General features: G+C 34.1%; 3 protein-coding genes across 5 annotated transcripts; 1 reads left to right on the forward strand and 2 right to left on the reverse strand.

The window, feature by feature from the left end:
- Positions 782–6,682, reverse strand: LOC18779090 (gibberellin 2-beta-dioxygenase 8). 2 transcript variants are annotated; one of them, XM_020562822.1, is made up of 4 exons: positions 6,643–6,682; positions 3,743–4,037; positions 1,217–1,538; positions 782–1,095 (listed from the first exon to the last, which is right to left on the reverse strand). In XM_020562822.1, exons 2-4 carry the CDS (start codon positions 3,937–3,939, stop codon positions 865–867), a joined length of 750 nt encoding a protein of 249 aa, XP_020418411.1. In that variant the 5' UTR covers positions 3,940–4,037; positions 6,643–6,682; the 3' UTR covers positions 782–864. The 2 variants fall into 2 exon arrangements, with proteins under 2 accessions (XP_020418411.1, XP_007214476.1); XM_007214414.2 differs by lacking the exon at positions 6,643–6,682 and having other exon boundaries at positions 3,743–4,176.
- On the reverse strand, positions 10,021–12,972 carry LOC18781206 (trafficking protein particle complex subunit 3). The gene is made up of 5 exons (XM_007212060.2): positions 12,747–12,972; positions 12,524–12,621; positions 12,128–12,227; positions 11,140–11,322; positions 10,021–10,429 (listed from the first exon to the last, which is right to left on the reverse strand). Exons 1-5 carry the CDS (start codon positions 12,801–12,803, stop codon positions 10,307–10,309), a joined length of 561 nt encoding a protein of 186 aa, XP_007212122.1. The 5' UTR covers positions 12,804–12,972; the 3' UTR covers positions 10,021–10,306.
- LOC18778886 (transcription factor TT2) lies at positions 22,564–23,880 on the forward strand. Of its 2 annotated transcripts, none has more exons than XM_007212473.2 (3): positions 22,564–22,704; positions 22,836–22,965; positions 23,156–23,880. In XM_007212473.2, the coding sequence occupies exons 1-3, from the start codon at positions 22,572–22,574 to the stop codon at positions 23,565–23,567; spliced, it is 675 nt and encodes a 224-aa protein (XP_007212535.2). In that variant the 5' UTR covers positions 22,564–22,571; the 3' UTR covers positions 23,568–23,880. The 2 variants fall into 2 exon arrangements, with proteins under 2 accessions (XP_007212535.2, XP_020416789.1); XM_020561200.1 differs by having other exon boundaries at positions 22,593–22,708.

Genomic DNA, 25,673 nt, shown 5'->3' on the forward strand with positions numbered 1-25,673 from the left:
TGAAAAAAAAACACATAAAAAAGAGGGGGCTTCTGTAAATAAATTACAATGAGGAGATTCAATCCAACAGTCCAATAATGACTTTGCAGGATTGAACGGCTATTAAGAACCCTATTATTATACCCCTTATAATAACCCTTCATTCTAGTCTCCCTCTAAAAAAGGGTGGGTTTTTTATTTTAACAAATAAAAAAAGGTGCTTCTAATTCCACGAGAAAGTCTTGGGTGAGTCTCTCATGCGGCAGCTCACTCACAAATAATAAAAATCAATTGAGGCCCAAATGGCGTCAATTTTTTATGAGAGAGCTACCGCATAAGAACACCTCACACACAAGCTCTGGCATAGAGCAGACATGGAACAAATTCAAGGTCTAACAATCCTAATGGGCACCAAAAAAAAAATATTTAAAAATAGCTCATATATAAAAAATATATATTTTTTATTTATTTATTTATTTATTTCTCCTAGAGCGAGCTAGTATCAATCATTGCAAGCCGCTTGTTGCCAAGTTGATACGTGATTCTATTTGGTTTTTAAAAAAACTGAATGTAACTTATCAATAAGTTTTCAATTTGAAAGCCACTACTAACTCCAAGCGATATTATTTTCATCTTAACCATTTAGGTTCATACAGTGGGCTGTGTTAGGCCCGATGAACCTTCGAGTATAAGATTTTAACTCAAAATGTATCGATAATGGACCACTTACCTTTAAACTGTAGATTATTGTTGCACTATTCTGATGTAGGGCTTACACATCATAACTTGAATCGAGCCAACTACGCCAGCCAACACATAATTATAATTGTCTAGTTTTACATTTCAAGTACACATGCATTTTCCTGCATTTTTTAAACATCTTTTTCAAAGGAGAAATCTTGAGAGCCCTACTTTCTCACCAATTTCCTGAACGTCAATTTGAGTTTGCTGTTTATATTCCCTCAACGTGAACTGCCTATAAAGTGCTGGCTTACCACAGCTCTTGATGACCACATCGTAGGAAGGACAGTAGAAGTAGGCCACAGAAAACCTCTCAACTTTTTGGCTGGTAACCACTCGGTGCTTGATGCTTTTGTAAATGCCATTGCTCAAGGCCTACGAACATATCATATAAAAATATGACCAGATTATACACATGGTATAAGGATATCCTTGTAAGAAACATGTGCGTGAATACAAAACAAAACAAAATTCCAAGTAATTCAAGGAATATTACCTCAAAGAAGTCCCCAATGTTGACAATCAGGGCTTCAGGATTAGGTTTAACACCCAACCATCTTCCATCTTTATATATTTCGAGACCTCCAACTTGGTCCTGGTACACTATGGTTAGGAAATCAGTATCAGTGTGAGAGATGAGGCCATACACTTGGGAAGAAAATGGACATGGAGCATATCGATTTAATCGAAGATAACTTGTTCTCGCCGGACAGTTCTCTTCGAAATAAACGGGTTTGATTCCCAAAGGCTGTGCCAGAATTTCAGCTATGCTTCTAGCCAAACCAGACAAAGTCTTCACGAATGCTTCAATTGTTGACCTGCGCAGACAGTATCGATACCAGAGGCAAATATTGAACAAGAAAAAAAATATATATATATAGATTAATAAATTTATCTAGTGTGGTTCTCTTGGATTAAGAATTTGGCATATCTACTTAAAATTGTCACATGACCTCGCCTCTTAAAAAAAAACTTGAAATCATCATTTTTTTTTTAATTAAAGATTTTGGTTTCGTTTCAACTTAATCTAAACTACAAGGGTATGATTGCATGTTTCTAAATTACATGAATGAAACCGAAAACCCTAGAAAACTACAAGGGCGAAAATCGTCTTCCAGCCTATATAAAATTACATGGATGCCAGCTAAATTTGCCTCTATTTTTTTTTTATAAAATTGGTCTTGGGTGTTATGTTGATCACTTGAACACTAGGACTATATATGAATTGGAAATTGAAGTGTATAGCATCCCTACAAAACATACAATTGTGGCATTTTGTCTTGTTCCCACAAAACCAAATAGATGGCTCAGTACGGGCAGTGGAGTTTATTTTTTGAATGACTTGTGGAATCGTGCAAAGACGCATTATTGTTTTGTTCAGTCCACCAAAACAAAAGGAACCAAAAGCCTGTCGGCCCGTGCATGCATGTTGCGTAGCCCCCCCCCACCCCCCACCCCCCCACTTGCAAGTTGCAAGTTCTCCTTTAACTACGTGGCAACCATGCATGCGATGAAGACTGGTCTAGTCACGTGGTACACCATGCATGCAGGGCCAGATATCATATGGTGTTGTTGGGAAAGAAAGTAAACTGAGAGACAATCTATGGTTCCTCTGGTTTCAGACGTCTTGTCTTTCAGTAGGGACATATATATATATATATATATATATATACGCTTGGCTTTTTGCAGGTAGGGTACTAAGCTGTAGCAAATAATGCCAATCTATATAGTATATACTATACATACTCAAAAACATACTATATATATATATATATATATCAATATTCTTCATTCCAAAAATAGACATAATCAGAAATATCTAAGACTAAAAAAGGAAATATTTAAGACCTATAGTCACCAAAAAAGGAAATATCTGTGATCTAACCAGAAAAACAAAAGAAAAACAGAAAGATATAAGAAGGTGATGACAGATAGGCTTGAGCATATAATAATAATAATAATAAGGGTTATTCATCGAAATCATCTCTCATTTACTGCTCAAGTTTCATTGATCCACGAACTAAATTTTTCATTTCAATAGTCCTCTAACGCTCTATTTAGTACGGTTCTACCGACAAAGTCTGTCAATTGTTCCGTGAAATTTAGGACTGTAAATCCTGATTTTGAAGATGAGAGAAGGCTAACCATGTTTATTTTGTCACATGTCCATTTAAGAAGCTATCAAATTTCTTCTCAAATAAGACAAAAATGAATGTAGCTGAGAAAGCAATAAGGATCCACATAATTGGGGTCATATCTGGGTGGTTTTGCCAAGAGCCAAAGAGCACAAGGAGAGAGAGAGAGAGAGAGAGAGAGAGAGAGAGATTTTCTTTTTAATTTTTTTCTTTTTTTAGATGGTTTTGCCCCTTGATAGCATGGAACAATTGACAGACTTCGATAGTAGGATAGTTTCGATACTAAATGGAGAGTTGGAGGACTATGTAAATGAAAATTTTAGTTCGTTGATCAAAATGAAATTCGAGTAATAATTAAGGGACTATTTCAGTCAATAACCCTAATAATAATCTATACTACTGTCTTTAATCTTTTTAGGTTTTTTTTTTTAAGAGAAATGCAATAATGATTTATTGAGGAGGTAACAACTAGTACACAAAAACTCGACTAAGCCCTAAGGGATTAGGCGAGGATATCTATACATAAGATTTCGGTTGTCAGTCTAACCTCTTAGGTCAAAATCGGTAAAAAAAACCTACAAGTTATAGTCCTCAAAAGAATATACGCAACACAATCAGGAGCACAGTCATCAATCTTTAATTGTATAGGGCATATGATCATCTAAAATCATTAAGGTTTGTAGTTAATATTTGAAGTCTTATGATGTCGTGTTTAGAATTCGTATTCGAAAGATAATTGAATGGAGGTTTGAACATACCAGGTACAATATCAGTGATTCTTTTCTTCTTGTAAACATAAGATTGTGCATATATTTTTGCTTGTCTTTTCTTGGAAAAGGTATCAAAACTAGTGAAAATGAAATCATATAAGTATAAGTAGGACGTACCTAAGGCTCTTGTGCTCAGTCCTCATTGTTGGAATTTCTGTGGTAGATATATGAAAGGCTTCTGACCATGAGAACTGCTTCAAACAAGTAGCTTCTGGGTTACCCCAACGGTAACTATTGGCAGATAAATTCAAAAGATTATTTTCAACTTTTTTCGGAAAAGGCTGACGAAATAGCCTCTTTTGCTCATATTGCATGTTGTTTACAACTTCCTGTGAAACCCCATGATTCACAACTTGAAAGAAACCCCATTGGCTTGCAGCTTGAGCCACTTCACTCACAATCTTTTCTCTCTCTGTATGCCCAAAATTTAGATTGTTAAGATCGATCACAGGCAGCTCACATTCGTCAACATCAGAAAGCTTATCATGATAATGGGTGGGATTTTGCAAGAGGGTCTTGCAGGTTCCTTGAAATGGAGGCTCAAAATCCATAAGGACTGCCTTGGATTGGAGAGCGCTTAGACCCTGAGAATTTGCAAAATTCTGAACCCAACAATAATAAAATGTAGGGAATATGCATCATATTCAAACTTATAAGAAAATTACCCATTCAGGCATGAAGCAATTTAATGTTTTAATATGCAAGGCATCAGTCAACAGGTTTTACAGTCTTCCTACATCACCTTTGCTTTCGAAACACAGAGTGAAAAATCCACTAAAGAGAGTAATGTAAAAAAGAATTATCCTTGCAATACATTAGTTAATTAGATTTAAAACTGTATGATCATATAAATTGTGCAGGTTTTTATCACAAAACACTCTTGAAGGTCACGAAATTATCATGTTGCGTTTGTTGTTTTTTGTCATTAATGATCCTTAACCGTGCTCATAAGTAGTCCATTTTTCCTCCAAAAGTCTGTTAAATTGCTGGCATGACACTCATGTGAAGTTCACATATCCAATGATATCCCATCACACAAATTAAATATTAAAAACCAAAACAAAAAAAACATCACCTCCATCTCACCCCGCCCCCAACCACCGCCACACCCCCTCCTCTTGCCTCCCCCTCTCTGCCTCTCTCTCTTTCTCTCGTTAATCCCATAATACCCTGTTCTAGGGCTACTATTATAATTACTTAATTAATATTAGATTAGCAATTGAAATTTACCAGGATTCATTCATCTTCTAGGATTCTCATAGGTCGATAAAAACTTGTGAACCTTGGAAATTGAATTTTATTGGTTTTTAAAAAAGAAATAATAATCATGCACTGAGGAGTTGAAGCTTTGTGCCTGAACCTCGTGATCCTCCAGGTTGTTTTGGCTGTACAAGTGATAAGAGTTTGATATTATTATTCATTCTCTCAATACCCTACCCTACTGGAGGGTAGAGAGAGAGAGAGAGAGGGGGGGAGGGTGTGGCAGTGCATGGGGTATCTTTTTAAAAAATAATTTTTTGTCTAATTTATGTGGCGTGATATCATTGAATATGTGAGTATCATGTATGCCATATCAGCAATTAACAGACTTTTAAACAAAATAGAACAGCAGAGAGTACATATATGCACGGTTGTTAACTTTAAGAACTGTTACTAACACACACAAAAAAACCCCCCAACCTGCTAATTTCATTAACTTTAAGAACGTTTTATGATAAAAACAAACTGTGCAGATGAATACTATCTGCTAGATAAAGAGACATGAAAAATGATAGCAATTAAATGGCTAAATCTTTTTTGTTCTAAAAATAAGATATTTAAATTAACATAAGAATATCAAAGTCACCAGACCCACCACCAGCATTTGCAGGGTCAACTACTTAACAAGAAAAGTCCCCTTTTAACACTTGTATGTACATGACCACCCAAAAAAGAGGGTCAAATAATAATATACCTGAAGAACTAGGTGTCAGTTGCCTATAAATATAATATCCCGACAGAATATTATGTTTCCCTCTCCTTGTTGAGGGCCTGAGGTTTTAGCCCATGGTGTTCATGGTTCTGTTTCTCTTGTTGAGCTTTAGTTTAAAGCTGAACTTAGATGCATGTATGTTTTATAGCAGTTCAAGATTCGAGAATACGTTTGGTAGCTTAATTAAAATTCAACAAATCGAATAAAAAAGACATAACAATGATCCTAAACCAGAAAGTAAATATACATGAGACAACAATTTCTTAAATGATCTTAAGAAATTGTGTTTTAACTAAATATTAACATATAAAGCAAAAAATTAGAGTAAAAATTTAATTAGTTAATCAAAACACGAACAAGTTCTTATTACTGCAAGTTTCTAAACTAAGATCATTGCTGCCAAATCCACAACTCTATCCTGCACAACATCTATACTTTCTTCATCCTCGGGTCCCACGAAGATAGAGAATATACACCAACAATTAATAGATAATTTAAATTTAAATCAACAGCCTTGTAACCCATTGAAAACAAGAATTCAGCAACTCAGATGGTGATTTCGATGAGTGGGTCTCATACTGGGGTTGGGAGGGGTACTGTGTGCAAAGAGAAAGGAAGAGACAGTGGGAGGTGAGAATGGAACAGAGCATGATGATGTCCTTGTTCCAGTTGATACTCTCTCTCTCTCTCTCTCTCTCTCTCTCTCTCTCTCTCTCTCTCTCTCTCTCTCTCTCTCCCCCGTGTTTTCACTTTCCTCTGAAAACGAAGAAAACATCTAAAAGTTTGTTTTCTCATTTTACCAACAAAGTTGATATCGTTTTCATTTCTTCGTTTTCTCTGTTTTCGAAGTTAACAGCACCGATCGGAAAACAGAAAACGCGGTGCTAAAAAAAGGATAACGAACGGCCCCTAAGGAGTGTTCTACTCATCACTTGTATCAATTACAACCCAAATTAAACTTGACCAACTTGAAAACTTCCCGTAACAAATAAACATGCAAGTATTTCTAGTCTTTGATGGGAACGTGATGAAGAAGTGCACTCACCTGTAGCTGTAAAGAACCTTTGATGTAATTCTGATAGGTTTTTCCTCTTCAAATTAACTCATTCTTGCTCGTCAAGTATATATGGATCATATAACAGCAAATATATGAAGAAATAGGGTTTACTGGAAACTAGGAAGAAATATATTATTTATAGTGATTTGCATGAAGTTTGGAATATAAATATATATAAATTTATATATATATATATATATATATATATATAGAGGCTGTGCATTCAGTACTGAGCTGGTTGGGAATCTGTGGCTGATGCCGAGAACACGCGTTTGAAAATGCCGACACAGAAATGTTCCAAATTTGTACAATAACTCAATAGGGCAACATGTAGACTAGGGGGCTATATGGTCATCTAGGGTTATCTTTGAAAAAGCTTATTGTGTGAGAAGGTAACACATCAAATGACATGTTGAGCTGTTTGATGTACATTTTGTTATTAAGTCAAAACACCATAATTTACTCAAATAAACGAAAGCTTATTTCGCGTGTCGGGTAGTGCTATCTACTGTCATATCGAAAGACTCTCACCGCACATTAATCTATAGTACAATCAATAACTCTAAAATTTCTTAGCTATTATCTTTGAAAGAATATTGTCAGACAAACAAAAAAAAGTCGAAGTCCTTGAATGAATCTTCCTCTTTTTTTTGGTGTGTTAAAGTCTTTGAATGAATTAGTACCTCACATTCCTCACTACACTACCCCCTTAGCTAATTCCTTTCACTGCGTTGTAAATGGAGGCCACCCCGACCAATGTTGACATCCCTTCACTATTATATCCATGCTGGAAGGTAGGGACACCATTCAGAGACACTGACTGTCCTTTGAGATAACCTTGCTTTATATATTTTTTATATACTTTTTTGAGATATTTAGTGATATACTCATTTTTAACACTAATATTATAAATAAATTCTACACAATTGAATTTCTATAATCAAACTCAAAAAATGACAACTGACCTTATTAAATTTAATATTAATTATTAAGTTACTTTGATGGCCTATTGAGTGTTTTGGGTATTTTTATGAGATTTTGGAGTTTGGCTTGTTTTAAGAAATTGATGGAAATTTTGTAATTTATAAGAAATTAAAAACCTTTTTGTTATGTTGTAAATGGGCTTTGTGTGTGTTTCTAAAGTCCATTTCATATGGAGTATTTTTATAATTTGGACCCCTATATTAGGTATAATAGTGAATCTCTCTTTTTTTTTCTTTTTTTTAATCGTTTAGTTTGTCATATCAAGTAAGAGACACGTGGCTCAATCAGGATATATGCTTCCATTTATTGATAAGTATTATTAAGTAGGTCTTCATCAAAAATGGAAACTAAATCGGCCTTTTACCTTGATTCCCTCCAAAAGTATCTCACATGCAATGCAACCAATTAAGTATGTCGGCATTTAGTTTTGAACTGGTGATGTTACAAATCATGTTAGGAATAGTGGTTTGCATTATAGTGCTCTTTTGACGAGGAATCTAAAAATATATCTTTTCATGTGTTATTGTGATCTGAGAGGATTCATACCCTTCATTCATTCATAGTGTGCAATTAACGCCTTCCTCTTTATTGTAATTATTCTTCGTTCCATTATTCGTGTTTCGTCTCTTATAAAGTTAAGATAAACCGACTCAGAGAGAAACTTAGATATGATTCATTCGATTACTCGTGTTTCATCTCTTATAAAGTTGAGATAAACTGACTCAGAAAAAAAAACTTAGATATAATTCAGAGTGTGCAATTGAAGAGACGAGGACGTAGTAAATCGTCGTTATCAATCATCATCATACGAGGATGTAGTCAAATTTTATTTTGAGAGAATCTCGTAAACAAATCTTGTGTTGTTTGCTCGAAGCTATTTTGTTAATTGATCACATTACCTGATAAGATAGTTAATGAGTTAACGGATCACACGATATGATGGGATGGTTAATTTCTGTTAATTAATTATTGAACATGCATATACATTTTGTTACGATCGTAGCAATAGGTTGCAGATATTTCTTAGCTATGCAAGCTACAATAATGTCATTCATACACGTGGTGCGATATTATTTGATTGATTTCGACAGATTAGCCCCAAGTCTTTTCATCTGCTTTAGCTTTCTTTTAAACTTCTTTTCTTTCCAAGCTTTAGCTTAAAGTGCAAGCAAATAAGGTACGGACGGTGGGGATTGTGGGGTGCACTAGTCCTCATGGACGGTCACTTCTTTTATTTTTACATTCGTTTTCTTTATTCTTCAACTTAAATTTGTGATATTGCCACGTCTCAAATTTGAAATTATAAATTGAGTTTCGTATTAAGGCGTGAATTACATCTCATTATAAACTACATATTTTCAAGAATTTGAAACTTTTTTCTTCAATTTAGTTTCTAACAAAAAGTCTCAATTTTGTTCCATAATTGGTACCTCATTGGAAACAGAAGTTGCTAAAAGGATCATAGTTTTCTTATCACATTAGTTGCTAAACAAATGGTTAGCTAATAGGATCAGGGGCGGACGTACGTCGGAATAAATGAGGTCAGGTGACCCTATGGCTACCAGAAAAAATGGTTGTGAGGTCCTCAAGCGACCCCTATGGGCAGTAGATGGGCGACCCTAATATGCACACAAGGTGCTCGACGAAAGGCCTGCATGCAGCAGTAGGCGCAGCGCATCTTTTTTTTTTTTTTAAACACGTCTAGAAAAAACGACGTCATTTTGGTCCAGGCGCATTCAAATTTTTTTAAATGACCTAGCATAAAAACGACGTCGTTTTGAGACAGGTTAAAAAAATATAAAAAATTTAAAAAAAAAAAGGAGCACAGAAACCTTCCCCCCTATTTATTTAGTCGACTCCACCCAAAACCCTTCCCAATTCCAAGTGAACCCAATTTATATTTTTGGTGAATCCAATTTGTGTTTAACCATTATTGGGTATTATTTACGAGAGGTGCCCAATATTGTTTATGTACTTTGCTTTCTTTCTTGTATTTGCTATTAGTTACATGCCAAATGACAAAGTTATTCTTGACATTGACATTGTAAAGGTGATTGACGTTCCATTTTTAAGCTGCCAGACAAAATTGCATATTTACAGAACCATTATTGCAATCAGTTTCTGTTGATATTGATATTTTGAACGGTCCCTTCTTTTAATTTTACTTTCATTTTCTTTATTCTTCAACTTAAAATTGTGATATCACGCCTCAAATTTGAAATTATAAATTGAGTTTCGTATTAAAGCGTGAATTACATCTCATTATAAACGGAGTATTTTCAAGAATTTGAAACTTTTTTCTTCAATTTAGTTTCTAACAAAAACCAAAGTCCATAGATAAACTCTAGAATAACTCTAGAATTTGAAATTAGAATGAAATGCTTATTCTTGATCGGTAGAATAACTCTAGTAGTCCATAGATTCATTCGATGACTGTTCTTACAACCAAACAGGAACAAAACATGCAGCATTCAGTGGTTTGCCATGCTAGCCTATGTTCATAGCACCGTAAAAATAAAATGGCGAGTAAATGAAAATACAGTTATCCATTCAATGTGCCCTGCGAATGTGTACTACAGAGAAAACAAGCTGCTAGTATTTGATTTCAAGGAAAGGTGCAACCAAAAATCACAACTGTGTACATATCATGTTACGTAGCGCCGGCATTTTACTCATCATCTTTGTATGGGTACTCTTCTGGAACTTGCTTGAGTAGTTTAACTTGCAATTCAAATGCATCATCACCTCGAAGCATATCACGGATCCAACTGATTTCAGTCTTCATGGATACCTGACCATGGAATCAACATAGCACAACAGCAGTGTAAGGCAAGATAAGGAGAAAATTCATGTATATTTTTATGACATCAAATAAGCCTTTCCACCAGCCTTCAACTTTTTAGGTTTTCTTGGAACCTTGGAACCTCCAAAAAAAACCCATACTACCACCAGGAAGTAACTTTTAGACTTGGGAACCATGTGTATCCCCTCAAGCTACAGTACTATACATCTTCTTAGATACACTATCAAGTAAAAACGCACAAAGAAATATAAAATAGCAATCATTCCCTAAGAGAAAAATGGAAAATTTCTAAATCTTTCTTCCAATGTGTTGTATGAGAAAGGGAAAATAAAACTAATCTATGTCTGAAGCAGAAAAGATCAATACAGGGTAGAGTTGTGTAAGAAATATAAATTCTACACTTCTGAAAAAATATAAATAGATAGATAACAATTTGACTAGCATTGAGCTAACTTTCTCAGCTACAGGTTATATAACTAATGTTTTGAATGGAAGATGATAAGATTGAAACCTTCAGCAGACAATAGCGATAATCTGTGCAAGTAGCAATAAAAATCAAAACAACTGAGTATGTACTAGTATAAGAAGTTATCTTCTATTATATATATAGCAATTCAATCAAAATGGAAAAAGAGTACCCAGAAGTCATATAAAGGGGGCAGATGTCAAAAGCAGTGATAGACGAGGTTACAACTCACCATTTCTAAGGCACCTCTTACAACTCCACTCAAGATGTTGCAATAGTACAGACCCTGACAAGTATCTGGAAGCTCAACAAAGTCTACCAGAGGATTGTCCTCCAGAACAATGCTGCAACATGTTCCATCAGCATCCCAATTCGTAACAGATGCAGTGACCCCCAAGAACATTTTGAAACCAATCTGTAGAGAAGTATCAATAGAACAATTATGACACAAAACTACTTCAGAACTTCGTCGAGAAGTTTGTGGCAATAAATAAATACAACAAAAAATCAAGTTAAAATTTTAGATATAGCAATGCAAAATCTCAGCTCTGTAACAGTCTTATGGAAACCAATACATGTACTTGCCAACCAACCGGATCCAAAAAAACATACAGTGAAACTACAACAAGGCAATGCAGTCCATAGAGAAACAAAGCAACCCAGCCGAATTCCATTTGTCAATCGCACTACAGTCTCAACCCCAAACAAACTGATATCTTAATTCTTAACCCAATTCCATTTCTTAGTGATTCAAATTGGATATTGTCTGGCCTTACTAATATGCTTTGTTGCACGATTGGTGGACAAGGATTTACCATCCTGCATTTTGACATGGAAACAAGAACTAGCTAAACTCTAAACAAAGAGACATGACTATTTATCAATCTTATATACCAAATCTACTAATCTATTATTAACCTTGATTCCAATTCGTTATTTTCATTAACAACCCTCCTCTGTCACCTCAAGAAGGGGAAATATAGAACAAGTGGATTACATTTTGACTAACATTTTAGTAAAAGATGATGATTATCAATAGGTTGAGAAGACTATGGGAATCAATGTAAGCTCCAATAACACCAGGAAACAGGTGATAGACTCGAGTGAAATTTGCAACACAACCCAATAATGGGCACAAAGGAAACAGTTTACCAGGTTTTACAACAATTAAGAGCCGCAGGATATTTAGTTTTGAAAGGAATCAGACGTAAATGACAAACCTTTGCAATCACTTCAGCGGTTTCTTTGAAGTCAACACATCTAGATACATTAGATTTTGCGAGAAACTCATCGATTAATCGAATTCCAATATTATAGCCCCTGAAATGCAATTAAATTGTCACATGATCAGCAAAACCAAAAATAAATGTATATGAACAGTTCATTGGCCGTCAAACATCGCTTTGAATCAAGGAATTGCACAAATTAACAGCCAAGAACAGAACTTTACATCCAAGAATAGCAGGAAATTTTCGATGCCCAAACTCACACACACATATATACAGTACAAAGTAGAACTGAACTTCAAAAAACTGCATAATTTTTAGGAAAATAAAAAATCTAATATCAAATTTGAATTTAGATAATAATTAAAAATATATATATATAAAATTTACATTTGGTCGAGCTGCTTGTTAACCTCTTCAACCTCCTCAAGGTCCGTGAGCAGCTGGCGCACGATTGCACCATACGTCAACGTAAACAGCTCCGCATTCTACAACCAATTCAATTTCAAAGTTAAGAGGGTTAAAAAAGACATAATTCAGAGATTCAAATCAGATTTGGATGCCGAGAAAATTCGAAATCCAAAGAAAGGGGGGGAGTTGGGGTTTCGCTTACCACGCGTTCAACGTTAGCGAAGATTGCGTCACCGGATCGAGGGCCAACAGGAGGCATGGCGATCTGAGCTGAGAGTGACAACTTCAGAGGTTTCTGTGTAAATCACACAAAATGGATTATCAACCCAATTTTTAGTTGTCGATCGAGTTTTCAGAAGTCGGAGCTAGGCCTTCGACTTTTGCAACCAAAATGTCGAATCGACCCTTTTGGGAGAATAAAAGTAAAAATCTGACAAAATGCCATGTGTAATAAAAACGTTTCAGTTTATTGAAAAAAATAAAGATAAAATCCTCGAGAGAGAGCAAAGGAATATATCTATATATATAAAGCAAAAGGCAGAGAATGGTGAAACATTCAAAATACCAGAAAATGTCCTTGGTTAATGCAAACATTAAGAATTCAAATTATTAATTAAATGAGGATAATATGGTAAATTCACACTTTTTCATATTTAAAAAAATTAAAAGAAAAAGAAAAAGCAGATAATGGATCCTATTTTTATGGAACACAACTACCCATTATCTTTTTTAATTCTAAAATAAATTTACTTATTTTTTTTAAAAAACCTCTCGCAAGCGCGGAAGCGCGTGCAGAGAGGCTAGTATATATAAAGCAAAAGGTAGAGAATTGTGAAACATTCAAAATACCAAAAAATGCCCTTTGTTAATTCAAACATTAAGAATTGAAATTATTAATTAAATGAGGATAATATGGTAAATTCATATTTTTTAATATTAAAAAAATTAAAATTAAAAACAAAATAAGATAATAGGTCCTACTTTTATGGAACATAACTATCCTGTTATCTTTTCTTAATTCTAAAAATAAAATAAAAAAGAAAAAGAAAACCAATTGGCACATGCGTGAGCATGTGTCAAGGGGCTAGTGGGAAATGAAATAGAAGGGGGAGGATGTGGCAAAATAAATAAATAAGATCAAGGGAGGCGGAGAGAAGAGGACAAATTTTAGGAGGCGGCGAGAAGAGGAGAGATTTTAGAGCAAAATTTGTTTCAAGTTTGAGTGAGAACAAGTTTGGAAATTTTGAAATGTAGTCAAAATAATGGTTAAATGAGCAGGTTATATTCTCCATAAATCATTAGAAATCCATAACGAAACCATATTTAAAAATATATTTTTGTTTAATTGTTAATGTATGCGTCAGCAGTGGTGGTCCTAAGGTTTTGGAGGTCCTAGACGGACTATCAAAATGTGGCATTCTAGTCTTTATGTATATTTATGTGATTTTTTTCGATAAGTTTAAACAAACAAAGTCAAAATTGTAACCTAAAAAGAAACAAACAAATGTAATTCACATAACAACTTTATAACATACATCAAAACATCACTCGTCTTACATTTTTCAATGCCAAAGTATCAATTAACTTTGCATAATCAAGTTTTTCTACCATGTCTTTTTCAATAGAAAATATAAAAAATAGTCTTGTGGGTTTTTACTTTATTGTTCTTCCTCAAGATCGCTTCCTCTTGCTGTAGATATTCACTGCTAGTTTTTTTTTTTCTTATGTTGAGTAGAGCAGATTTTCCTCTATGATGCTAGTTTTTTTTTTTTTTTGCTAAGATATATGCTACTAGGTTAACTGATTAAACCGATTTAACTTTAGAAAAATAATCGGTCCTTATTAAGTTTTCATTTTTTAGTTTTAGAGTAAATAATTGGGCTTTTTTTACTAGTATTTGGGCTTAATATAATAAGCCTCTCAGCATGCGCTTCCACGCCTGCAAGAGGCTTTTTTTTTTAAATTTAAATTTATTTTAGAATTAAAAAAGATAATGGGTAGTTGTGTTCCATAAAAATATGATCCATTATCTGCTTTTTCTTTTTCTTTTAATTTTTTTAAATATGAAAAAGTGTGAATTTACCATATTATCCTCATTTAATTAATAATTTGAATTCTTAATGTTTGCATTAACCAAGGGCATTTTCTGGTATTTTGAATATTTCACCATTCTCTGCCTTTTGCTTTATATATATAGATAAATTAATATAGTATAATTTTAAAGTAACATACATATATATAGAGGTTTATAAAAATTAGGGGCCTTTCCAATTTGGAGGCCCTAGGCGACCGCCTTGTCCGTCTATGCTCAAGGCCTCCCTTGTATGTCAGTATTCAATTGGTTGGATTAGCAACCACATGGTCTTTCTTATGTTGTTCATAGAGGCTGGAGTAAAGTTCTAGTTGAAGGGGACTCCAAACTTATTATTGACTCAATTAATAAAAAATCTGAGCCTTTGGAGTATTAAGCTTTTAATTAAGGTAAAAAACCAAAAATTGAATAAACTGAATTACAGTGTGGCTACCAGAGCAGGGAAACGTTGGTGTTAACTTGTTGGTGTCTTGGAAATATATAGATTGATGGGTTAAATTTAATCTTATTTGAGGCTTTATAACAACAAGGACTTTTACTAATCAAACTCTAAGTAAGAAATTGACTTCAACGCCTTCTAAAAGCCAACACTTCTCTAAAAGAAAAGTCAATTTAGTCCACTTCTACAAAACTTCCTGGTTCCGCCATTGCATGTATCATTTTTGACAGACTTTTGGATGAAATATGATAAAATCTAACGGCATGTATTAAATTTGCTATTTTAATTAATTCGAGTGTTAAATTAGTTTATTTTTTAATTTAGGAATTAAGTCCAATTGTGGTCGTAGTTCTCGGGGGAAGGGGAGGTATATGGCAATTTACTCTTATTAAAATAATCAAATATATTGTACCAATGTTTCTTACTTTTTGGGTTTTGATATGACATGCTCAATCCCACTTTTCACGAAGAGTACTTCCATTCATTTGCCATGGCAAAAGGTAAAGGGAGGCAAGGGCAATTACTATTTATGTGAATAGTGTCTGCCCTTGTAATTTTTTTTTTTATGCATTCCCACCTATTGTTGTGGTAACCCAAGGGCAATCACCATTCACATAAGATATGAGGAGATAAATTTGTATGGAATTTTGGTGTGAGAAGTGAAGAACATGGCTAGGTATTTATAGAAGAAAAAAAAATCTGATTTTTTTTGGTATTTTCCCCTTTTTTTCAATTTTTTTGGTATTTAAATTAGTCATTGACGTCACACTGACGTCAACTTGCCCATACAAGTCTTGCCTTTGGGCTTGCCCAGTTTCATAAGGCTCACTTCTTGTTATGGCCATTTTGCCTTGGTAGGGGTTATTTTTAGAGCCTAGGCCCCTTTTTTGCTATGGCAGGAACAACTCTAAAGGGTAAAAATGCAAGATTAGGAAGTGGGAGACACGGGAACAGCTGCTTAGGAAGTGAGAAAACTCATAGGCTTCAACAGTTTTTGACTTTTTGGTCAATTTGATTTTTTTCTCGTTTTTCTCTGCCTGGTTTAATTTGGTTATTCAGTTCTTCGGTTCAAATGTCAACCTCTAATTCCCATATAGTTTCCCATGAAAAGGGAAATTGAAGATTCGTTTCTCATGTTTGATAATGCGGAAAAATAACTCAAAAATATAATTTTATTTCCTTTTTCATGTCTAGTGAGCATCCGTCTGACTAAACCGGCCGATTGGAATCATAATTACCGGTTTTGTTTACAGCTTTGATTTTGCCTCCTCACGGTTTCCGTCCTTATTATTGATGTAACAGTTTCGATTATACTGTATTTTAAATTTATGTTCTTATTTATCACTTAAAGTTTTCCATTTTAAAAACGAATATAAAAAACTTTCCCATTTTAATGAGTGCTCTTTAATGGGTTGAATTTGTTGATGGGCTCAAAAGGTTTGCTCAGTTGGGCTTGCAGGACCTGAGCGATGTCTTCGATGAGGGAGGCGATGATATTTAAGAAAATGAAAGCAAACCAACAACAATATGCACACATGTGTTTCTCTCTCAACCAAGGTGCAAAATCTGTAACACCAAATTGGTGCAGATCATACAATTAATGTTGGTTAAATTTCCAAGAAAGGCAAAGAGATCTTCAACTCCCAACAAACAATCCAAACACATGATTAAAAAGAACGATGGAGATATATTCCGAATAAGGAATGAACGGCAAAACAAAGCACATAAAAAAAAAAGGCATTGTTCATTAACTAATTAACAAGACAAAAATGAAAAACATCCTTGGTGGGAGGGATGGCGTAATGTTACTAATTTAAGTGTTATAACATTAATTAATTTATATTAACATATCTGAATTGGTAATATCACATGTTAGTGCGAACGTCATTTGGTATTATCATAACATGTGTATCAATTTCTAAATGTTTATGACGTTATTGTTATTTTCGGAATATAAGAAGGGACTGTGGGAGCATTTGATATTCTCTTCTTAAATATTTTTTGGTTGGGAGAATAAGTAGGTGGTGGAGTGAGGAGTTTGAGAGTGATAATGACGTTATAATTAACAAAAAAATGATTAAGAAATGACAATGTTTACTAGCTTTTAGCATTTATCGAAAGGCCGTTTTCCCGTATATGCCAAAAAGGTTGTTTATGCATAGTTGCAAACCTTGAATGAAAGTCAACACCTTCTAAAAGCCAACTCTCCATCTTGTCCTCCATTTCCATGCTCAATAACCAGACACTCGTGAGCTTACCAGTTTTCGTCCATTTGCATAATCTTCTAAGTTAACAAGATCCAAACCAATGGCAATGCTAACCCCACTGGCAGTCCTCTATCTTCTTCACAACCCTAATCTTTATGAGTATTATTTCCACTCATGAGCTGCAGTATTTTTTTTTTTTCCAGTTGTGTGCTTAGGTTAGAAAATCCAAGAACTGAAAATAGAAATCTTGAATCCCAACAAACAACCCACATACATGATGAAAGAACACTGTAGATATAAGAATAAAAATGGAAAATGCAAACAGCAAAACTAAGCATATGCATCAAAACTTATTCATTAACTAAAGAGTAATGATTTAAGTCATCCTTTGGAGTAAGAAAATAAAGAACCATAAAAATGAACTTTAAAGCCGCACAGCTAACTACTCAGACCAGGATGACTGCAAAAGCATCACTCAAATTCTGACACAGACGGAGACTCCTCCTGAATGTTTAAATCTGGAAGAGTCCTCCCATCCTCCAGCTGATTCCCAGCAGCAAATATGAGCCTCTGCTGGTCTGGAGGAATGCCCTCCTTATCCTGAATCTTTGCTTTCACATTATCAATGGTATCCAATACATAAATTAGCATCAAAATTCCAAATAAAGAGTTAAATAAATATGTGGTAAAAAAAGTTGACAAAACCAGTAAAATAATATTTATACGCTTCTCCTCCCTCTCTTCTCTAGAACCCTCTCATGTCTCTCATCTGAAAACTACACCACATCTTTACCATATCCTTCATTTTCCTCTCTTCAACAGGTTTAGCTTGGGAGGAGAGAGCACGAAGCGTTAAAAAGTTTTTATTTTTTATTTTTATTTTTTTTGGGGTCGAAACTGAATATCATAAAACAGCCCAACGCAGACCAGCACCCCCGAACACAGGGGAGCAAAAGCAGACAAACAAGAAACACGAACACTGGCGCAAAAAAAAAAAAAAAAAAAAAAGTAACCAAAAGCACGAGTACTGCAGGAAGCATCATTCAGTAGGGGCAGCGAGGACAAGCGTTAAAAAGTTGAATCCCGTGTTTTGGATACGTTTTCTGAAAACACTGAGAACGACAGTATGTTGTTTTCAAAATTTGTTCACCGTTCTGGATTCATTCACTCAAGACAAACTTCCCCGTTCTGTATTCAGTGAAAACCAGAAACAGAAATGTTAGAAATTATTTATGTCATTTGTAACTAGCCCCATCGCACATGCACTAATTGGTTGTCTTTTTTATTTTTTATTTTATTTTTAGAATTTAGAAAATATAACATGGGTAGTTATGTTCTATAAAAGTAGGACATATTATCTGATTTTATTTTAATTTTTAATTTTTTTAATATATAAAAAAAAAATGTGAATTTACCATATTATCCTCATTCAATTAATAATTTCAATTCTTAGTGTTTGAATTAACCAAGAGTATTTTCTGGTATTTTGAATGTTTCACCATTCTCTGTCTTTTACTTTATATATATAGATTCAATAAGCGTTGGTTCCTATGTTTTAGGAAATCAGTTGGGCTCTACCTATACAATAGGGGCTCGTTTGGTACGTCGGACTGTACTGATTAATTTTCGTCGGATAGTATTAATTTGTTCCGGAGAGTACTGACTATTTATCCATAATATTATAAGGCGTTTGGTGCTGTTCCGGATAAATAGTCTGACTAAGTTATACTGTGTTTGGTGATGTTCCGGATAACATCAGATCAGACTATTTTTAAAATAAAAAAATTTTCTTTGATAATTTTAATGGAAATTAAGATTCAAATTACACGAAATTTTTTTGGTAAGATTCATATGACAAGATTTGTTTTTCAATTGTTTTTGCCAATATTTTTTTTCTTCATATAACCCATTATCATAATTGTAGTATCTCATAAAAATTCCAACATACTCGCATACGTTAATAAAAACAGTACCAAATAATGTATAATTCAAAGTGATCACATACTAAGGTGATAAGAGCAAAAGGGAAAGTTGTTCATAAACCAAACTACATCAAAGAGTGAATCACAGCTCCCTCGCCCCAAGTAAGAGAAGAACAAATGCTTTTCTCATAGCACCATCCAATGTCAAGAATGTTCTCTCATCACTTGCTTTCTCCAAAATTAGCCGTAGTGCCTTAATTTGGTCAATAATAGACAAGTCCATCTTTGAATTCAGCAGCAATGTCAGGTCTTGGTTATGATCCTTTCACCAAACTATTAGTTATAGTTTTCAATTGGTCAATAGACTCAGAAATCATCTCACCAAATGCTTTAGCCATTTTCTTTTGAATATCAGTATCTACATTTCGTTTGCGGTGTCGACTGCTTGAGCTAGCTGAGTTTTGTTGATTTGATATTGGCAAAGAGGCAGAATGATATGGTTCAACCTCAACTTCCTCATCATAATCATTGACATCAATGTTGGTTTTTATAAAGAGAGCCTCCACTTACTTTTTTTTTTTTTTTTTTGGTGTGGGTTGAAATCTGATCTCATTAAAGAAACCCAGAAAAAATAGATTACAAAGCAAGTCACAAAAACCAGGTAGAGGCACCTAGACCTCAAAACCAAGGCTAGAACCAAGCTTCTCACCCAGACCAGTTCAAAACTAAATAAAAACAAAATACATAAGATAACATAAAACAAGGAATTCGGACAGCACCACCCATAACCAATCAACAATGTCCCAAACGCAAGACCAAACCCACTATAGAAGAAATCGTAACCAAAGGTACTAAAGGAAAATGGTGATGACTCAATTGCTGTTGCTGCTACTGTTGTGAAGTTTGTGTATTCATTTAAATGGTTTAATTTGCTTCGGTAATAGGATTGTTCAATTCATTCATTAAGCCCATGTCCAATGTTTCTCATTTGTAAAATAGGTCCTTTTACGATTTAGCTTTCATTCATGTAAGTAAGCATAACCTAATTTCAAAAACGAAAAATACATAACCTAATTCCACAAAAATTTAATAAAAAATTGAAATATATAAAGAATAGAGAAGAAGCAAGAAGAAGCATATTAGAGAGAGTATAAGAGAGAGAGAGAGAGAGAGAGAGAGAGAGAGGTGGATACCTGGAGAAGAGTGAAGAAAATAACCTTTGGACAAGATAGCAGAGAAAAACCCTAGGGAGAAGAAGAAGAAAAGAGCGTTTGATTTTTTTTTCGTAGAACGCGTGCTTAGCCGTATAATTAAGCGTGTATTATCTAAACAGGACTGTGTGGATTGTATTAGTTAGTCAGGTAAGGAGAGTATTAAAAGCCCAACCCGTATAAAATAGTCGGGTAATTAAATAATACAAGTTGACACCAAACACCTAACATAGACTATTTACTCCTATCCAGAGTCTAATACGGTATACCAAACGAGCCCCAGGGGTGTTCTAGTTGTGGGATAAGTCTGATAGTATTGGTAGTAATGGGAGACGTATGTTAGTATTGGTAGTAGTGGGATGTCTAGTTGTTCCTTCTTTATTTGAGTCACTTATTTTGTACGTTTTATTTAAGTTGTGTTTCAGTCAATGAGAATTTACTTGAGTTCAACAAAAGCTCTCTATCTCTTGTCATTTGTGTTTCCTAAATTATCAACATCTGGTATCAGAGCAGGTTGCCCACGTGTGAAAGACCAATGGCCACAGGTGCTCCACATCACCTAATATGTGTTGTCCACATATTAAGCTTGAAAATTTGTCACACGTTTGGAGGGACGTGTAAGAATGTGAAGGTAAATAGTCCCACATTGGGAAGTTGAAAAACCTAGCAAGGGCTTGTAAAGAGTTGGGTTACTCCCCCCATTGCCAATTGGTTTTGGGGTGGAACCTCAACTTCCATCAAGAAAATGAAAACAGGCTCTTAAAAAAGAAAACGAACACGCCCAGTTTTTAACATCTCTTTGAAGAAAGTATCCATGCAAATAATCAGTTAAGTCGGAAATTGTTTAGTCATTTGAGTATTCCTATCTTCATTTCAACTTTAATACGTTTTATTTTTTTGCACATTTTAGATGAAGAAATAACTTATAAACAAGGGGTTTTGTTTTTTCCATAAACATATGGGGTGGTCCAAATCGCTTGCTCTTTGCACATGGATTCACATTTCTTTTGAGAACTACATGGATTCACGTTTAAAGAGAAGGGGACGTAACACATTGTGTACTTACTCTCATTGAAATTTAAAACAGCATTGGCGGATGTGAATGGCTATTTGGTATAGTGACACTTCAGTGTCTACTTGTTGGGAGCATTCTAATCTCATCAGGAATAATAATTAATTGTTGAAGAAAAAGACAGTCGAGAAATAAATTTCGAACGTGTTTATAATTAATTACCATCCATATTGCTCTGAAATCAGTACAGCTCATGAGACTGATACATGGTAGAGATCCACTGCAACTGTCATGAGACTCTGGCTTTTTACAAGGCTTACAATACTGAGCTATCTTGCTTTTTGTTCCTATTATACAAATTTGCCTTTTTCTTTGTTTTATTTTTGTTGTGATGCACTTTATTATTATTGGAATGAGTTTTTCTTGTCCACATTGCTCTTGTCAAGTGACAAATATGTACAGCTAGCTATTCTGTTCCCGGTTACAGTTCAATTTTAGTTTTTAGTTTTTAACTCGTACATTCAAAATATAAGAATGTTTTTAATGAAGTTTTTACAGAACTGGTAAGCATTCAATACATGGAAGGAAAAAAGTACGTCCGGTTGCACACATCAATATTTCTGCTCATTCATTTAAGGCACCGTTGTCTAGGGTTTTTCTCTCTCATCGGCATGCAAATACCTAGCAATACCAAGTTAAATCTAAATATTAATGGGTACTCATGTCAGGTTGAGTGCATGTTTAATTAATTTTTCTAACAATGGGAAGTGTAATACGATCACGTGATATAATTTGTCTACGTGTTATAATATAAGTGATATTTTATTGATATATTTCCTAAAAATGGGAAAATATAAATCATGTTGTTCATTCATATAACATGTGTACAAGCTATACCAAGTAAGCACAATACAGTATCATTTCATAATTTCTCCAACAAAAAGACAGTGTGGTTAAATCTTCAGAATTAATCTCAACTCCAAAAGAATATTAGTTTCTTGGGCCTTCGATTCGAAAGTGGGACCTTTGTTCCTCAGGCACACACACCATATATACCCAGTGCATAGATATATTCTCCACACAGAAAAGTGTACGCCTCACACAGAGAGAAAGAGAAAGGATATATATATATATATATATATATATGGGGAGAAAACTACCCGGTGATAAAGATGTGGTGAAAAGAGGAGCATGGTGTCCTAAGGAAGATAAAGTCCTTGCAGACTACATCAAAACACATGGAGAAGGAAAATGGAGCCATGTTGCTAAGAAAACTGGTTGGTAATATACATATTCAGACATTTCGATCGACCATTTTGGTTTCATTTTATTTATATAAAAGAATTTAGTTTCATAACATCTCTTCGAGATAATATACATACATGTAATTAACTATATATACTTGTAGGGTTGAACCGGAGTGGGAAAAGTTGCAGACTACGATGGTTGAATTATCTTAGGCCTGATGTTAAGAGAGGCAACTTTTCTCCCGAAGAAGAGGACCTTATTATCAGAATGCACAAGCTTCTTGGAAACAGGTATGACATGTTGACATATTGACATGTCATATAATTTTTTTTTCTTTAACAAAGCGATATTCTAAATTACTCTAACGTACGTACAGAAAGAGAGACCGAACTTATATAGTCTTATTTCAAGCTAATATACCCAAAGATGCATATTAAATATATTTTCAAGTTGAATACTAAGTAATTAGGTGATGATTAGGTGGTCCCTCATCGCTGGAAGATTACCAGGTCGGACAGACAATGAAATAAAGAACTTTTGGAATATTAATTTGAGCAAGAGAGTTCCAGAGGCAAGACCACGTCGCATCAAGATAAATGCTAAAAATGATGGCGCTGATGAAGGTGGTAATTGTACTGCTAAAGATGATCAGGTTCAGGTGATTCAAAGTATAACATTAAATTGCACAAAGGCAGCTGCCATGATCCCATCGCATCATCATCTACATGATGGTGATCAAAGGGTCAATATTCAAGAACAAAGAGTCGTTGATGACATCTCGTCTAGCAGTTTTCTAAGGGACTTGGACAATTTCATCAATGACGTTTTGCACGAGTCCGAAATCAATGGAGATCAATATTATGTGGTGGATGATCAAGAAAGGGAGTATTGAATGGAGGATATTGATGGCCACGCCATACCTCTCAGTGATGTCAATTTTTCTTTTTAATAGAAAATTATGTTTTATTGATTTGAATATAGCAGTGACATCACAATCCTCGAACCACATCTTGAATAATATTGGATGGTTTTGTAAATATTCACTGTATAAATTAGGAAACTTATAGATGGTCTAGTTTGATTCGACTTACATAGAAAGTGTTTAGAATAACTAAACTAAACCAGACCTATGCGATTCCGATTCAGTTCGGCCAATTTTGAGTTTGGAATGATAAAAACATGAAGAGGTGAATAAGAGAAAAATAGGAAGAAGATAAAAGGAGATAGAAAAGATAAAAGAAGAGCAAAAGAGGTAGAATAGAGAAAGAGGTGAAGAGTTAAAGACGAAGGGAAATGGAAAGAAAAAGGTGGAAAAGAGAGAAAGACGGAAGTGCAACGACAATGGTTTATAGTTCATCAAAAAGAAAAAGAAGTTGGGATAGTTGTTATTTAATTGGGTATAAATTGGAACTAAGGCATTTAGGTATTAATTTGGTTAAAATATATAGATATTACTTGAAGTTACTAATGTGATTTGAATAATAATTAGACTTATTAATACTTTTGGATATAAATGAATAAATAAACTTAACATAACCGATTATGTTCGATTTAGACCGACTTTTCCAAGACAAAAACTGATACGAGACCGATCCCCGAGGCAGAGGCTGCATATAGGACCACGGTGGTCTTGGGCCTCCCCTCAAATTTATGATTAAAAAAAGGGTTAATAGTTTTATTAGTCCCTGAATTTTGACTCGATTTGCATTTGAGTATGTCAATTTTCAAAATGGTTCCTGTGGTTCTTTAACTTTAGTTTCGTTTGGACAAATGGTCCTACCGTCAATTTTGTTAACTTTTTATGTTAAATGCATGGGCAAAATGGTATTTTTATATTAAAACAAAAAAAAATGAATAAAAAATCATATCTTTAAAATAACAATAAAAGAAAATCAAATAAAAAACCCAAAAAAAAAATATCAAGTTTTTGGGGAGTAGAAATCGGGATAAAGGGAGAGAGAGAGAGAGAGAGAGAGAGAGAGAGAGAGAGAGAGAGAGAGAGAGAGAGTTTAATTTTAATTTTTTAATTTTTTTTAATTTTTTATTCATATTTTAATCAATTTTGATACAAAAATACCATTTTGCCCCTGCACCTAACAGAAACGTTAATAAAATTGACGGCAGAATCATTTGTCTTAACAAAACTAAAGTTAAAGGACCAAGAAAACCATTTTGAAAATTAAAGTATTCAAATGTAAATCGAATCTAAATTCAAGTACTAATAAAACAATTAATCTTTAAAAAAAATTGTATGCTACTTTGCATATTATCAGATTTTAAATAAGGCCCAACCCAAGTTGTTGTGATGCGGAACACCCATTGGACAATTATAAATATTATTTATATTTACAATTATCTTCTACCCACATACAGCCCTACCAAGTCAAAAGCCCATGTTAAGCATTCTAAAGCGCCCTTCACTGTTGCAAAACAATTCCCAAAACACAAGCCGACTTGTCTTGTTCCTCGAAACCCCACGTTTCCTATTCTAAGCGCCCCTCACCGGGTTGTCTTGCTTTTGACATTAGCACTAATTCTACCGGTGGCAACTAGAGCGGATATTTTCTGCTATAAATATTGTGAAGAATCAAGAATCGGTTACGAAATCAAATTTGAAATTTATAGATGAACGATTGTTTGGCTGCATATATTGAACAAGATATTTTTAATATTTTATATGATGAGGCTATTATGCATTCATAATATAAAAACTCGTCGATAACAACTATGATTATAATGAATAGGCAATATAATTTTCGATATATGTGACATATATAGGGGTGGAACTAAAATTGTAAACTTGGGGAAGCCAAAGTAAAAAATACGAATATCTAAAACACTTATGTATTCAATAGTTACATGTTTAGAGCTGAATATTTCTAGTTTAGCTTGTTACTCATGCTTATAGTTGTGGTACTAATTTCCTGGGACTTCTCGGAGTTTCTTGTGTCTAGAAACATTCTTTTGTTGTTCAATCTTCAAATAGTAATTGTATCCT

The sequence above is a fragment of the Prunus persica genome, chromosome G4 (genome assembly GCF_000346465.2).
Source record: "Prunus persica cultivar Lovell chromosome G4, Prunus_persica_NCBIv2, whole genome shotgun sequence".
NCBI classification, from domain to species: Eukaryota; Viridiplantae; Streptophyta; class Magnoliopsida; order Rosales; family Rosaceae; genus Prunus; species Prunus persica.